At 44.5% G+C, this 16,738-nt stretch overlaps 1 protein-coding gene across 1 annotated transcript in view; it reads left to right on the forward strand.

Moving 5' to 3' along the window:
* LOC126150401 (PDF receptor-like) overlaps positions 1-16,738 on the forward strand; it is a 452,937-nt gene that overhangs the window by 361,698 nt on the left and 74,501 nt on the right. The window contains exon 8 of the mRNA XM_049915875.1: positions 9,976-10,078. Within this exon, the coding sequence (XP_049771832.1) occupies positions 9,976-10,078 (103 nt within the window). The remainder of the gene's footprint in view (positions 1-9,975; positions 10,079-16,738) is intronic.

Genomic DNA, 16,738 nt, shown 5'->3' on the forward strand with positions numbered 1-16,738 from the left:
CTTTGGTTGAATGCTCGCATACCGTGTGGGCGACCTGTATACACTAACAAGATATAGTAATTTTTTTTAAAAAAAGATGCTTGTTTCATGGTCTTTCCCGTGAAGCGGAAGACGAAAAAAATTCCAATGCCATTTTTTATTTAAACATCTTTATCAATAATCATCTTTTCACTTCCAAAATTATGTTGACAGGGAACCAACAACTTTATTAAATTTCTTAAAGCGTTTACGAACGATTCTGCCAACAGTTGCAGTACTTACATTAGGCGACTAGTTTCGAAAGTTACGGTTTCATTTTCAAGCGTGGCCCGATGCTAAGAAAAAAGAAGTACCCAGTTGTCAGTGAACAGTGTCATTGACTGTACTGATGTCATCTTTAATAAAGATGATTAAACTCATCCAAATTTAAAATGCAACACGCCCATTGGCTGCAGACATGCCCTTTTAAATAAGGCGGGACACTAGCGCAATCGAAAGTTTTCTGGTGCTCTAGGCTACATTGACCTCCAATTTGATTCTGATTTGTGAAGAGGCACCTGAGGATTGTGTCAGCCTCTGTGTAAACATTTTCTAAAGCGTATATTGCAATTTGATCCTCGTTATGAAGGTCAGACACTGTCAGTGCCCTATGTTTGAGTTCAAATAATTAATTTCTATTATACTTCCTGTAATTCCACTTTTGTATTTACTGTTCGCTGACAACCATGTATTTTTTAATTTTTAATTTTATCTTATTTTATTATTATTATTATTATTATTATTACTTTTTTCTTCTCAGAAGGTCTGGCTCGAAAATGAACTTGTAAATTTTGAAACTAGTTGCCTAATAATATAAGTACTGCTAGTGTAGACAGAAATGTTAACAAAAGCTTTAAGAACAACAATCTTATCTAAAAGATGGGTAAACAATATTATGTATTTGCAAAGGAAACAGGATTTTTGTGTGCGGTATGTAATTTGAAGATTTGCATCTTTCGTAAGAATGACCGATGCATAATTGTTAATTAGCATATATTTCATGAATTTTGTATTTAAATGACGTAGGACCCCGAACAGAACGGTAAAAAAGAAATTAATAATAACCGCAAGACGTTCGAACTGCGATCCAGCGATTACCAGTCGATAATGCTAGTCATTTTGTTTTCATCTTTATGTATTTTACCTTTCACGAAAATTGCCATACAATATGTACCTTTGTTTCAAACTAACACTCTTCTGCGAATCGAAGCAGTGCAGCATTTTATCGCACTACCAAGCTTCCGTTCGAAAAAGAGACTTCACGTTAGGCTAATAAAAAGGCTCTGAAAACTTCAAAGTCGATTTTCTCGAAAATTTTTGAGAGTTGAATTTATGTATGTATGAATGTATATTTAAATCCTGAACTTCAGGTACTGTAAACACATAAAAGTACAAAAATATAATTGCTGGTTTTCTTGTAAAAACGAAGGAAAGACGCTGACGGTGCACTCTCCAATGATGTACCGCCTCTTCTCTTTTACGTAACATAGATTTACGACAAAATATCACAGTTTCATTCCAATTTTAGGATTCAGAAGTTTATTATGTCATTCATGTAGGACTTTGCTATTTATTTATTCCCACGACGTGTTTCGAGGCCTTACACATCATCTTGTAGTGGATCAGTTAATTGAGGACTTCTTCGCTACAAATATGTAGTTGATGTGACGAAAGGCAGCTAGCTCTAAACAAGTAAAAACTTAAGTTAATACGGTTGAATAGGAAGAACAAACCTGTGGTAGACACTATTACTAATCCCCTGCTTAACACAGTCAAGTCCTTAAAATATCTTGGCGTAACGTTGCAAAGCGGTATGAAATGGAACTAGCAAGTGAGAACTGTGGAAGGGAAGGCGAATAGTCGATTTCGGTTCATTGGGAGAATATTCGGAAATATTTGTCCACCTGTAAAGGGGACCACGTGTAGGAAGTGCTGCGACCTATTCTTCAGTATTGCTCGAGTCTTTGGAACTCGGAACAATCACATTGAACGAAGACATCGAAGCAATTCAGAGGCGGGCTGCTAGATTCGTGATCGGTATGTTTGAATAACACATAGTGTTACGGAGATACTTCGGGAAGTGAAATAGGAATCTCCGGAGGGAACGCGATGTACTTTTCGACAAACACTATTCAGAAAATTTAGAGAACCGAGATTTGAAGGTGAATGCCAAACGATTCTACTGTCGCCAACGTACACAGCGCGTAAGAACCACAAAGATAACATACGAGAAATTAGGGCTCAAGTGGAGGGATATTTTCCGTCCCTCTGTTTGCGAATGGAAAAGGAGAGGAAATGACTAGTAGTGATAGAGGGTGCCCTCCACCACGCACCGTACGATGGCTTGCGGAGTATCTGTTTAGATGTAGATTTAGATGAGTCAGTCATTGTTAATGTAACACGGTACTATGATTAGAAATTTTAGACAGTAATAAAGCATCTTACAATATGTTGAAGCAGAATGAAACCGGAGGTTCATCTTCTTTAGATGCCACACAGGCACAGACAACCAACATAAAAATCCGGATTCTACAACGAGGTAGACATAATGGGCCTTTTAAGAGAAAGGGCATTCATTACTGGCTCACGCTGTGAATCGAAGATACCGATACGTAATATATAAATGTTTAATATTTTACAATATTTTTGCTTGAGAAAGATAAAAATACTAAAATTAAACAACTTATGAACCTAATTAAGGTATATTTCTGTGTTATGGTTCAGTCTGATGATACAAGTCAGCGAAAAATGGATAGAAGCAAAAGTTACTGTCTAGTATGCTTGAGAAGTCTTAAAAATTTTCATTGCCATTGACTCAGCTTTGTCATTGAATATATTCTGGCCATGTTTTCTGTTATGAATAAACATTTCTAGTTCTCCATCGAGGTTCAGCGAATAGTCTTTTTTTAGTGTTATTAGATTATTATCTGTGTTGTCGAAAGAATGTTCTGCGTCGTGTATGTGAGTAGCTGTGACAGATTATTTTGGAAATTTGTGGTACGTTCCTATGCGTCCAAACTGACGAGGTCATCGGTTCGTAGGCTTACGCACTACTTCATATAACTTAAACTTACGCTAAGGACAACACAGACACCTCTGCCCGAGGGAGGACTCAAACCGCCGACGGGGGAGTAGTTGCGCGAACCGTGGTAAGGCGCCTCGGACCACGCGGCTACCCCGCGCTGCTACAGATTTATTTTGATGTGTTGTAACTTATTGTATTTATATGTTCTTCAAATCGGGGTGGGAAGCTTCGTCTCGTCAGACCCACATGCTGTACTGAGTATTCTGTGAACTTCGTCTTATGAAAGTTGCGTTGGAGAATTTACCTTTGTTAAATCTTATGTTATGTGGCCGTCTGCTACATTATTGTTGGTGGAGAACGTAACTCTTACATATAGGGTCTATTTATATTATCATTTTCTGTGAAATTCAACGAAAGTAGGGAAGGTCCTGGTATCTGTCCAATCGTGATTCTTGTTTTTGTTTCTATATGTTCCTTTCCTTACTTTATTAGACATTTTGTATACGAGATTGAAAAGTGCTTTTTGTTTAATTACTGCAGTTTCATTTTGATGCATTCATTGCGTTCAGTCTGGAACCGCGCGACCGTTACGGTCGCAGATTCGAATCCTGCCTCGGGCATGGATGTGTGTGATGTCCTTAGGTTAGTTAGGTTTAAGTAGTTCTAAGTTCTAGGGGACTGATGACCTCAGATGTTAAGTCCCATAGTGCTCAGAGCCATTCGAACCATTCATTGCGCAGTGGCATGTTGTGAGCTCTGCCTGTTCTGCTAATCTGTGTGCTTTAAAGTGGCATGAAGAAGCATGGATGTTTGTATCAGTAACAGTGAGTGTCCAAATGGCTCTGAGCACTATGGGACTTAACTTCCGAGGTCATCAGTCCCCTAGAACTTTGAACTACTTAAACCTAACTAACCTAAGGACATCACACACATCCATGCCCAGGGCAGGATTCGAATCTGCGACCGTAGCGGTCGCGCGGTTCTAGACTGCAGCGCCTAGAACCGCTCGGCCACTCCGGCCGTTGAAGTTGGGATCAAAAAGACTATTTAATTATGGCTTTCGTCCTCGCATGTGAACTGAAATGTTGTTGTGGATGCTGCTGAATGCTTGAAGTAGTGCATAAGCTTCTTGCATTTTTTTGCCCCTTTTTTACTTATAACTAAGTACCTGATATGGCCCAGGTATGGATTTATTCCATTCCTATATTAGTCCACCTACTCTTTCATCCTCTCTCTGTTACTCTCCTCCTTTCCTCACACCATTCCCGTCTCCTACATTCCCCTCTCTGTGCATCTATTACGACCCCTCTTTTTATCCACCTCCACCACCCCCTCTCTCTGCCCTTCTCTTCCCTTCCCTCTCTCTGTCCTGTCTGCCTATCTGTTCCCCCCCTTTCGTTATGTATCACCTCCACCACCTCGTTGTTCATCTCATCCTCCCCCTCTGCCCATCCATCTCCTCCTCTTTCCTTTCTCGGTCCATCTCCACCTCTCAACTCTCTCTATCAATTTCCTCCTCCCCTTCCTCTGTTTTTGCCTTCCCCCCCCCCCCCCCTCTATCTGTGTCCATCTCCTCCTTCCTCATATCTGTCTGTCCATAATCTCCTCCACATTCTTTCTCCGCACTGTCACCGCAACCCCATCAGGAAGCTGATGATGGTTCTGGCCCCCCCCTCCCCGCAGTATATCTTCCAGATTCTAACTCAGTCCATGCAGGGATTTAAGACGACCTTTTTACCTGTGCCTTTGCCCACGTACACACATCTCACATATATTTCACTTATTTTTAAAGAATTTGACGCAAATTTGTACACATATTTCACCTGTGTAGCTAACGAATTTCGCGAACTACTGTGAGGGGATCTTGTGGGAGTGAGAGGTGAGTTGCATATTAAAAAGCGCGCGAACATTCCCGCATGCCAAATTTTGGGGAAAGTTTTTAAAGGTGCTGGTATCCTACCTTCCAATCAGTCTTATAAACAGGAGAATATTCGTCTTGTTTGTATTCCGATAGGGACATTTTTTCTTTGGCTTATTTTGCTTTGGATTCTGAAGTATAGGACCATTAGATGATAAGGTAAGAATTATTTTAAAAAACCCCTAAGCGTGTTATTTAAGTTACTGGAAATGGAGTTGGCCGCTGAAGGAAAAAGGCGGTTGAGCACAAACTGGCCTGCTGGCCACGCTGGCTCTAAAGAAGTCTCCTCGAGCAGCGCCCCTTCAGAATGCACAACTTAGAGGTCTCTCCCGCCCCTTCGCAATCACACATTATCTAGTACCCCCGCCATCACCCCCGCCCCCCCCCCACCCCGAAGTCATGCCTTCTGTTGTCACCGTTCCCCCAAATTATCACCAACTTTACCAACTGTCGAATGAAAGACTTTTCTTGGAACACTTTTATTTTTAAAATGAAAGATGTATGACATTTAGTTTGTGTGTGTGTGTGTGTGTGTGTGTGTGTGTGTGTGTGTGTATGTGTGTGTGTGTGTGTGTGTGGGTGTGGGTGTGTGTTTGTGTGTGTGTCGTTGCAGCAATTGCTTGATCTGCACACTGCAGCTCCACTTACAATCAACCACTTTAAAGTGTGTGCGCAGTATTTACTGTTCATTTGACTGCTGCACTACTTAATTCTGAAATGGTAGAAACTGGAAGACTTCAGTCTGTTAATGCTTTGTGTCTGACCACAGCTATTTATAGTAAGAGTAATAACAATAGTAATAACACTAATAACACTGTGTACAGAACCCACTGAAGTTACTCCTATGTCGTGCTGTCGATTTACTAATTTGTCAGTTACGAAGCGAGTACTGAAGCCATTTCTGGGCTACCGCAGTTACTGGCTACAAGCTGGAGTAGGCATTTTCTTGAGATATTTAGCATGTGTTACGTATATGTCTGACTTTTATCGTTAGCGATGTACAGGAGAAAGCACAGCAGACGTGTGTAGTCGGTGGATTATGTGAGGCACCCGTAACTTCCATCGCATTAATGCTACTAATTCAGAAAAAGTAGTGTTTGATAACTTGTACAATCGGTATAAGAGTCTTGCGAAGTTGTGATAATAGTAATGATGTTTTCAAAATAATTTTGTTTCGCGACTGGAACAGAATCAAATGTTTTAGTTTTTATTCCTCAGAAAATTTCATTTTACCCCTCAGGGGGGGGGGGGGGGGGTAATTAAACCCAGGTTGGAAACCACTAATCGAAGCAGTGACACCAAAGAAGACAAATTCTGCAGCCCACTGTGTTGCAAAAAGTCGACCCCGCAGTTTGGTTGTGCATCGTTCGTCATCACTGGCACGAAAGTCTGCCACAATCATAGCTAAAAGCATGCTCTGGCTCCGCCACCTCGGAGTAAGACGAGTATAGACAATAACGGTATGGATCTGTTTGCGCTGCGAGATAGTGCAAATGGGTAACGTGATAGACGAAATTACATGCGCTCGCGATAGGATCCGCGAGCCGACTGCATACCTAACGCCGATACAATTTTGCTAAGAGTTGCCAAACATGCCGCCCTTTGTATTCGAATCTCATTTACCCTCATTGCCAAACAAAGCCTTACCTCTAGCTCTCACGGCTGATTTCTGTACATTAACCAGTTGGAACTCTATAGGGGATGGACAAACTGTTTTTTCGTCTTTCGTGTTCTTCTTTTATAAAACCATAATCCCGTGCAGGAAGGGTTGTTACTACGGAAAATGGCTCAAATGGCTCTGAGCACTATGGGACTTAACTTCTAAGGTCATCAGTCCCCTAGAACTTAGAACTACTTAAACCTAACTACCCTAAGGACATCACACACATCCATGCCCGAGGCAGGATTCGAACCTGCGACCGTACCGGTCCCGCAGTTCCAGACTGTAGCGCCTTTAACCGCTTGGCCACATCGGCCGGCTGTTACTACGGACAATGCGGCATTGTGGACTAGTGTTGTCCCATTGTGTGAAGGCTGACTCGCATTTATTTTTCGTTTACGCCACAACATACTCAAAAATTAATTGACTTTCAGCGTCTTTCCCGTTCGGGGCCTTCCCCTGCCCTTAATTCTGCAAAGTTTTTAGGTAGAAACACCTGCTGTAGGTCCCCCCCCCCCCCCCCCCCGCCCGACCCTGATGCTCCGACATTCAAGGAGACAGGAAGATTTTTCAGGTGAACTATTGGTAGTGGGAAAAGTTGGAGTTATTTTTCCACCATTTTTCTGTATCTTTGACGTAAATCTATTTAGACTGACATACCAGCCCTTCGTTTAATATTCGCTCCATGAGTCGTCGACCACTTCTAAATTTCGCAACTTTATATGTAAATAAACAAACAAGGCAGCCACAACCTACTGAGCATCCAAGAAAGTGTGATGCAGTCTCCGCATCCCATTACGTGGCACCTAGGCTTTAAATGTAAACTTTTAAGTCTGTAGGTGGTCTGTTAGTATGACGTCTGTCTGCCCAGTGACCGGTATTCTACTGGTCGGTGAGTGTATCTGCATGGCGATCATCTTTCGGAAGCTGCAAAAGTGAAACAGCACCACTGATATCTCCAGGACTCCCCAAATCACCCCGGGTGGTGGCGTTGATTGTCGTCTCCCCCGGACTGGAGATGAGTAGTGATGTCGGTGGCGATGTGCCAACCGTGAGCTACAGAAGAACTAAACTGGAATCACCCTCTCCTCCCTGCCACGGTGGCCTCTTTCTCGGTCTTGGCAACACTACTGCGGGACGAAATGCTCATCCCGTTGCTCCACCTTCTCGTTCTAACTGAGCTGCGAGTGCCCAATTTAAGCTCTACGTTAACAGTAGAGGTCAACTGAATGACTTGGTAAGACCCTTTGTACCGCGTGCAGAATTTCGTCGTCTTACACTTAGCGGTATACAGCCCACGCAGTACTTAACACAGTACGGTATTACAATGTACATTACTCTTGCCGCTCTAGAGCTTTCGTGTTGGCTTCCTACACTTGAGACTGTACTGCTTTTACAGTTTTGGTGGAATTGTGCACTGTTGCAATACGTTAGCCGGCCTGTCATTGGACGGTTTCGAAAGGCGAGGGCATCTTATGATCACAGGCCATTCCACATCGCGTGAGACCTGTACTCTCGTGCGTTTTGACCTTACAGTCAGCCGTTAGCAGAGACATTTTAGCGAGAAATGCCTTCTTTATGTGGAATAGTCTGTTTGTTATGGTCTCTTTGATTCTGCTGTCATGCATTATTTGGCTTCCAAAGCAGAAGAATTTACATTTTCTGTTCCTTGGACCTCAAGTTTGATGCTGAGTTTAATGACAGTCTCATTCCTGCCACCCACATTACATTCCTCTTCCTCGGTTTATGTTCAATCCACAGTGTTTGGTTGTAAAACTGTTCATTCCCTTCAACAGTCCCTGCAGTACCAACTGAATCTCAGAACGATCATCAATGCAGCCAACCAATTTTATCAGCGATATTAATTCACCCTGATTTTTTTATGGCACTCCTTGATCTTCCTTTTATTTCCATCATTGCTTCTTCGATGTACACAGGATGTCCCCGAAACGTACCGACAAATTCCAAGCGTGTCTTGAGGGACGAATCGAGGATAGGAATCCGTGGCCGGAATCGTGATCCAGAGACGCTACAGAGCGTCTAAGCTATAGACGCCGGCAGCTACCACTAGGTCACACTCGACAAGAAACCTGACTTTGTACGCTGACGTGACGAACCATAGGCTTTGCCTCGCAGTTTTCGTTATTCAGTGATAGATTGCCACGAACGCCATTGGAGAAGATGGAGCTACGTGTTGCGTAGACGGGCCTTGTTTTCTATAAATGCGATACTTTGTTGGTTTGGTGGATGACGACTTCGGACACCCATTTACCATTAGTACTTAGTTTTTCTCCTATGTACCGAAATCATAGCAGATTTTTGAGCATTCCAGGAGAAAAATAAACTGCTAATGGAAAAACGTGCCCCAAACTGTTATTTGTCAAGCAAGAGATCACCTCACTCACAGGAGAGAAGGCCTGTCAGCGCAACATGTAGCTCCATCTTCTCCAATGCCGATGTGGCAATCAGCTGCGATCGCGAAATGACAACGTTGCGAGGTGTTCCACCTACGGTCCATAAGCGTACAAAGTAACGTTTGCTGCCGAAAGGTGGGATTAGTGGCAGACGCGTGGGACTTCGACGCTCTGTAGTGCCGCTGGATGACTTTTGCGGGCAGGGGTTCCTATCCTTCATTTGTTCCTCAAGAAATCTCCTAAGGCCATTCGAAGTTTGTCGTAACATTTCTGGGACACCCTGCACACTTAAATGTATGGGCGAAAGACAACATCGCAGCCTTGTAAGCTTTCAAATCCAAGTTATTCGTTCTTGGGTCTCCATTAGAGTTTTGCCCTCTTGCTTTTTGAGTATTATTCCTCTTCCCTTAGATCTTAGAAAGGTACAAACACACAGTAGGCAAATATTTAAAAAAAGCAATAATTATTTAGATTTATTCTGATTATATGTTATTAGAACCGGACACTCAATTCGTCACAGGTTTTTTAAATTATCTGATCAATAACTGTTCTTAAAACAATTTAAAAAAGTTTCATATCAGCGCACACTCCGCTGCAGAGTGAAAATCTCATTCTGGAAACATCCCCCAGGCTGTGGCTAAGCCATGTCTCCGCAGTATCCTTTCTTTCAGGAGTGCTAGTTCTGGAAGGTTCGCAGGAGAGCTTCTGTAAAGTTTGGAAGGTAGGAGACGAGATACTGGCTGAAGTAAAGCTGTGAGACCGGGCGTGAGTCGTGCTTCGGTAGCTTAGATGGTAGAGTACTTGCCCGCGGAAGGCAAAGGTCCCGAGCTCGAGTCTCGGTCGGGCACACAGTTTTAATCTGCCAGGAAGTTTCATATCAGCGCACACTCCGCTGCAGAGTGAAATTCTCATTCTGGAATCACTGTTCTTGTTCTTCCAGCCTGTGTTATGCGAGGCGTCATATGTGCTGCTGGAATACGCCCGCACGTCCATGTTCATGTGGATGTTCGTCGAGGGGCTCTACCTCCACAACGCAGTCACAGGTCTGTAAAACTCGTATTTCTTTACCTAACTGTGTTTCCTGTGTAATTACTTCCTCTATAATATCTTCACCCAAGTCAATTGTAGCTGTCATACACCATGTATATGTGCTTAGCAGCAACAGTCATCAGTCATAATGGGTACACATTTTCCATAGTACTTTTCAGTATGTTCAACCTTACTGATTATCAGTTGAGGTTTGCGTCAAGACAGGAAACGAAGTATTCGCCTTGTAGAAAATGAGGGAAGCTTCTAACCGGCAACAGATCAGACGTAACTGCTGATTCTTACTGCGACATTTATGGCAGAAAATCGGTGTTTTCGCGTAGGGGCATATTTTGCCTGAGTTCAAGCCAGCTCAGTTTCGTAATTCTGAAATGAAACTTCCGCTCTGCAGATGACTGCTATCTGCTCTAAAATTTTATGGAAGACTAAAAATGTGAATGCGCCCGGGAGTCTAACCCGGAAACTCGTGTTCCGTTTGGAATGCCCTCACCGACGGAGCTATCCAGATGTGATTCACATCCGCTCCCTCGCCTAGAGGAGCAAATCACTGAGGGCAGATCATGAATCGCACTTGGATAGCTGATTTAGAAGAGAATTACACTCGAAAGCCGAGGTTACTGGTTCGATTTCCTGTCTGATACATATTTTAAAGTGTAATTGTTTTGAAATACACTGTCTGAAGGAAACGGTCAGGTACGCAGGAAACAATGAGGAAACGAAAAAAGACTTCAGGGTATCTGAGGGTATGTCATGTAACCACAGTGATTACAGAGACGAATAAGATTTAGAAATAATTGGCAGTGCTATCCCATGTATCAGTGAGACGTTGCAACCCCTCTACGCTGGACTAAAACTCTGATTCGGTTGGGAAGGTTGAAAAAAGACCGTTGCATCCTTTTCTCAAGCAAGCTGGGTCAGAACTGTTGTAACAGATCCTTGGTATCTTTGATACTGACTCTGGGACGGAGTTAAAATCCGAGCTGGTCTAATACATCTTCTATCGGGAATAGTTCTGGGGATCTTGCTGCCTGCAGAATACCTTAGAATCAAGCAAACAGTGCATAGACACACATATGACACTTGAGGACGAGCATTGTTCTGCTGAAAAAAACCAGGAGAGGAGCACGTGAGGACTACTGATGTGCGTGACGTATCGTTGCGCCATCAAGAGTTCCCACTATCACTAAGAGCCCGATGACGCCAAGAGCAACACTGCTCTGCCTCTCCAAAACATTAGAGAAATGGGACTTGTCACCAGATCGCTATATATTCGTCGACGATGGTCATCTGTGCGAGTCCAGAACCGCCATTCACAAGTGAAGACAATGTGACGCCCACCTTGAGCAGTCCAAGCTTCCCAGTCAACGAACAACTACAAACGAATCTATTCGTGTTGTGGTGTTACGGAAAGGCTACACCTGGGACGGTAATTCCTGGTTCAGGTGCTGCTGGTTTCCGACTAATAGTGCAGGATGACACATAATGTTCCAGGAAGTACATAACATGTTCCCTGAAGGCAGACGCTGATGTGAGGGAGTTACGATGTGCTTCGTGTACAAAATGTGGCGATCCTGGCTTCTGCTGGTCAGACATGATCGATCGTAACCTTGACGACGACTATGTCTGCCGTCATGTTCCCATGCAGTGAGTCTTCGAGATACTATCACCTCAAAATGCCCTCAAAACAGGACATAGCACGACTCGAGTCGAACAGTTGCCCCAGAATGTGTCTCCTTTCAAATTGGACAGGTGCTGATAACGCTGTCTGATACGAGCACGAGCCATCTCCGTATCCTTCACAGTGATTTTTCAACACCTGAGGGTGTCACGCTCTTTATATACCCAACTCGGCGTGATAACAGTACTAAACAAGAACAAAACTAGCTCACTCTGGTGGAAGTTCTGCCTGACACAGGAAATTGCAACTCTAATTAATTATACACCAGTCTGTGCCCAACTGGCACAATATTTCGGTAGAGGACCACGTTGCCATATTCGGATGCACTGACGAATTGAATGCCTCGGAGTTGGCGCTGGACTCAAGCCGCCCCTCCCTCCCCTTGCCCCTAGTAAAGAATGCCACATACGACACATGAGGACAAAGTGTCCGTTTTCCGAATTCTTCGTATCAGAGAACCAACAGTTTTTTGGTAGGCTTGTGGCGGTATATGGCATTACAAATCTAGGCACAGCTATGTAATTCGTGTAAATAGCGGGCCACTGATTTCAGTTTCCTGTGATGGCGCCCGATAGCGATCTAGATGAGTTCCATAACATTTGTATCAGGTGATTTTGGTCGCCAAGAGATCAACATGAGTTCCCTATAATGCTCCTCAAGATGCCTGAAGCATGGTTCTGGCACCGAGACACGAACAATTATGCTGCTGAAAGACGACATCGTCGTCGGGGAAGACATGAAGTACGTGGGGTTGCCTGTGGTACGTTGCTGTCAGTACGTCTTCGATTACCATCACAGGTCCCAAGGAGATGCAGAAGAATGTCTGCCATCCAATGCTGCTCCCAAAATAAATAAATATATAAATAAATAAATAAATAAAAATAAATAAATATTGATATGTGTGTGAGATCTTATGGGACATAACTGCTAAGGTCATCAGTCCCTAAGCTTACACACTGCTTAACCTAAGTTATCCTAAGGACAAACACACACAACCATGCCCGAGGGAGGACTCGAACCTCCGCCGGGACCAGCCGCACAGTCCATGACAGTGCTGCTCCCAACAGCCTGTGCCCGTGGTGCGCAGCACCTTTTGAGCCATCGTTCATCTCAATGATTGCCTTTGTGGAGACGATCATCGACGCAGTGTAGCAAAGATCTGACTCATTCGACACCCGCTTTCTACGTGGAGCTCACATTCCGCCAGTAGCAGGGTTATCGCCTGCTGGTTAGACAGCCAGCTAGACACGCCAGCTCCTATCTAGCTCCGCGCCACCTGTCTGTCAAAGCAGCGCGCATACAGCCGCGTCCGTCTCTCATCCTCTCCGCGAGCAAACTCAACATTTCTTGTTTTAAAATATGTAAAATTAAATCAATACGTTTTTTAGTTTACTGCGAATATTACTTTTTGAAACACAGTAAACATTTTCTTTGTTTAATTACAAAGAGTGGGGATAATATGGAAAATGCTCTCAACCATAATTTTGAACGTCGAATGTGGAGTATATATACGAGATTTGGAAGGCTTTCCACCCTCACCTACCTTGGCCTCACCATTGACCGTCACCTCACTGGGATCCCTCATCTCCGCTCCATCTAATCCAAAGCCCACAACCGCCTCCGACTCCTCAAACTCCTCTCTGGCCGGACGTGGGGGTTGCACCCCTCTACCGTCCTCCACACCTACAAATCCTTAATCCGTCCCATCCTCTGTTATGCCAGTCCTGCCTGGATATCTGCCCCCCCCCCTCCGACAAATTCTATAAGTCCCTGCAGATGCTTCAGCGTCATGCCCTCCGCCTCGCCTTTCGTATACGCCTCCCGTCCCCCACGCGGATTCTCTATGATCTCATTCCTTTCCCCCATCTGCTCCTATTCCTCGAACATATCGGCATCCTCTACACCTCCCGCCGTCTTGAACCCCCTCACCCCCTGGTTGCTTCTCTCCTCTCTGATCCCCGCCCCCAGCCACGTCTTCACCGTTGTGTCCTCTCCATCTATACACCCTACACATCTCCTTGCCCAAGGCGGCTTCCCTCAACTCCCCCTTCCGGATGATGCCCTCTCTCCCTCCATTTATCCTTCCTATCAACTCTGATCCTCACCCCCCCTTCCTTTCCACCGTCCTTTCCCTGGGCTCCCTCTTCCTCCCCCCCTTCCATCCTGGGTTTTCTCCCCACCTACCCTCTCCCTATCTCTTTTCTCCCCCCCCCCCCCTTCCTTTTAGACTCCCCTCCTCTGCCTTCCCCACTCCCAGGCACATCTGCTCAGCCCCCCCCTCTTCTGTATCGTCATCTTCAATTGGCTCCTTTGCCCCCTCCCCCTTCACTTATCCTCTCCTTCCTTCCCCATTTTTCCCGTCATCTGACCAGTTTTCCCCGCACCTGCTCTCGGGTGTGGCATGTCATATTTGGGCCATTTTTTTAGTGCAGTGTTTACGTGAGTGTTCAGTGTTGTGCGTCTTTCCACAGTGTTGCGAACAGAAATCATGCTGTCGCTGGGTTTGCATTTTATCTCTCTTGCGAACAGAAACGAGACTGTCGCCGTGTTTTTTAATTGTCTGTCTCTTATTTTTCCTGCTTCCTGTGTATTTTATTAGCATCATCCACCCTGTGTTTTAATGTTTTAAGCTCCAGTATTTTTCTGCCATTTTACCTTTAAGTCACCGATTTAATCGCCAACAGTTATTATTTTTATTATCTTCCTCTTTTTAAAACAACTTCTGTAGGCTGAAGAGCGGCGTAATAAGCTGCTGCCAGCCCGCCCCCTTTAGGGGGAATCGAAACTCAATAAAGGAAAAAAAAATTGGAAGGCTTCGTAATACCAAACGCTGACTGGAAGTATCTTGCATGATGAGGGGCCCTGTAGTCTGCAGGTTGACAGAAACTGTTCCGTCAGTGGAGGCGCGCCTATTTGGTAAAACATCCACACCACGTCTCCGTGCGACTCATCGCCAGCCACGGGCGGGTCTTGAACCTGTCCTGGAGAGTGGTGGCGTGTTTCAGCCCGAATTAATGGAGCGCTCTGTCAGTTCTGAGACGGGTCTCCGTGCCGGCGCTGACGTACGGCGGGGTAGGAGGTCCACAATACCTCAGGCGTGGTGGGGATGTTTTGGACTTTGCGACGGCAATAAGGAATCGACTTTTACAGTACTTTGGCCAGTGTAGCGGGCTGTGTGTAGCTTTCTTCAGTAACTGCAACTCTATTGGAATTTTCGGAAGAATGCTTAGATACTTGTGCAGAACTGATATTTTCGTGTTTATTAGTGGAGGACTGCGCTACTGTTACTACGCAAGCGGGCGCGCGACATACTTCGTACAGCTGTTTCATGTTACTAAGGCAACCATGTATGAGCACAATCGCAGTTTAATCTTAGCTTCATCAAACAACGAATAAATAAACCTATATTATATGAGCTAAATCACTGTTTAATTAAACAGTAATAAAGTATCCAGTTTCATTCTGGAAATATTCCCCAGGCTGTGGCTAAGCCATGTCCCTGCAATACCCTTTCTTCCAGGAGTGCCAGTTCTGCAAGGCTCCCAGAAGAGCTTCGGTGAATTTTGTAAGGTAGGAGACGAGGTACTGGCACAATTGAGGCTGTGAGGATGGGTCGTGAGTCGGATGGTAGAGCACGCCGCGAGGTAAAGATCCCGAGTTCGAGTCTCGGTCTGGCACACAGTTTTAATCTTCCAGGAAGTGCCAGTAATGAAGTAAACTTTCATTACATCAGATTGTTGCTGTGTGCAAGTGTTACTCCGTAGTAATGGCCCATACGAAGGAATGAAAACCGCAGCTGCAACAAATCCCAGCCACCAGCTTATTCGATTACTAATTATCTCATGGATGCTGCCTCATTGTGGGATTGTGCTTCTGGCTCGGAACCCGGGTCGTTTTCTTGCACGTATCGCAAGTTTTTGTGATTCAGTTCGTTGCCCGGGTCAGAATGTATGGCATGGGACCAGCCATGCGTAGCGTTCTACATGTGAGCTGCACACAGACGTGTATCTCATCCAGAGGCGGGATGTTTCCCTTGATCGACGGTCGAATCGCGACCGTCCCGTGCCCGCTCAATGGTAACTGACGATATCGTTGCGTCAACGTTTGAACACGTAGACGTGACCTGCTGCCGAGGTCTATCTTCAACAATGTACGATGAACGCTTTGCTCCGAAACACTGCTGCGTGCACCAGCATTCTGCCCTTTCGGCAGAGATGCCACAGATCAGCCTCTATCCTACTTTACAGAGTAGATAAGCCTCCGGACCCCACGTTCTGTGAAGAGCCATGGACGTCCAATTATGTAGCGGCTAGTGGTAGTTTGACTGTACTTCTGCCACTTTCCGTATTCCTTACCACAGTAGAATGCGGGCATTACAACAGTTATAATGAATTCTACTGTAATTGATGAAAGTATGTGAATGCAGCTTGCCGCTAACTTGGTGTAATGTTTTGTCTGTAAAGAGGTGTATCTGTCGCCTTTATTACCCCTTCACTCTCACACACAAATCGGTACAATACAGTTAGGGCCTCCTGTTTTATCTTGAGGCTGATCCGTGATAAGACAGGCAAACAATTATGCTAATGGAGGATTCTGAGTATTTTCTCGAATTTCATTCGCTCTCGCTCTCTCTCTCTCTCTCTCTCTCTCTCTCTCTCTCTCTGTCCTTTATCTGTGTACAGTTTTAAATATATTATTTCATTTACGTGGAATCAGCCCAATAGAATCTCTGGTGGAGCCCTTCGTCTTAATATTCAGCGGCTGGTTTGCTGGAAAAGATCTTTACATTTGTTATTATTTTAAGCGCTGCATTCAGTTGGGAAAAATCGATCGTTTGAACCATTCGTTCATTTTTACGACAGATTTAGAATTTCAGATGTGGACGAAGCCTGTTTGGACGATTTTATCAAAACTAGGTGACTGCAGGCTCTCTTCGTCACAGTTGAAACTTCCCCACTAATTACAGGACCAAGGCAAT

Source organism: Schistocerca cancellata, chromosome 2 (genome assembly GCF_023864275.1).
Source record: "Schistocerca cancellata isolate TAMUIC-IGC-003103 chromosome 2, iqSchCanc2.1, whole genome shotgun sequence".
Classification (NCBI taxonomy): Eukaryota; Metazoa; Arthropoda; class Insecta; order Orthoptera; family Acrididae; genus Schistocerca; species Schistocerca cancellata.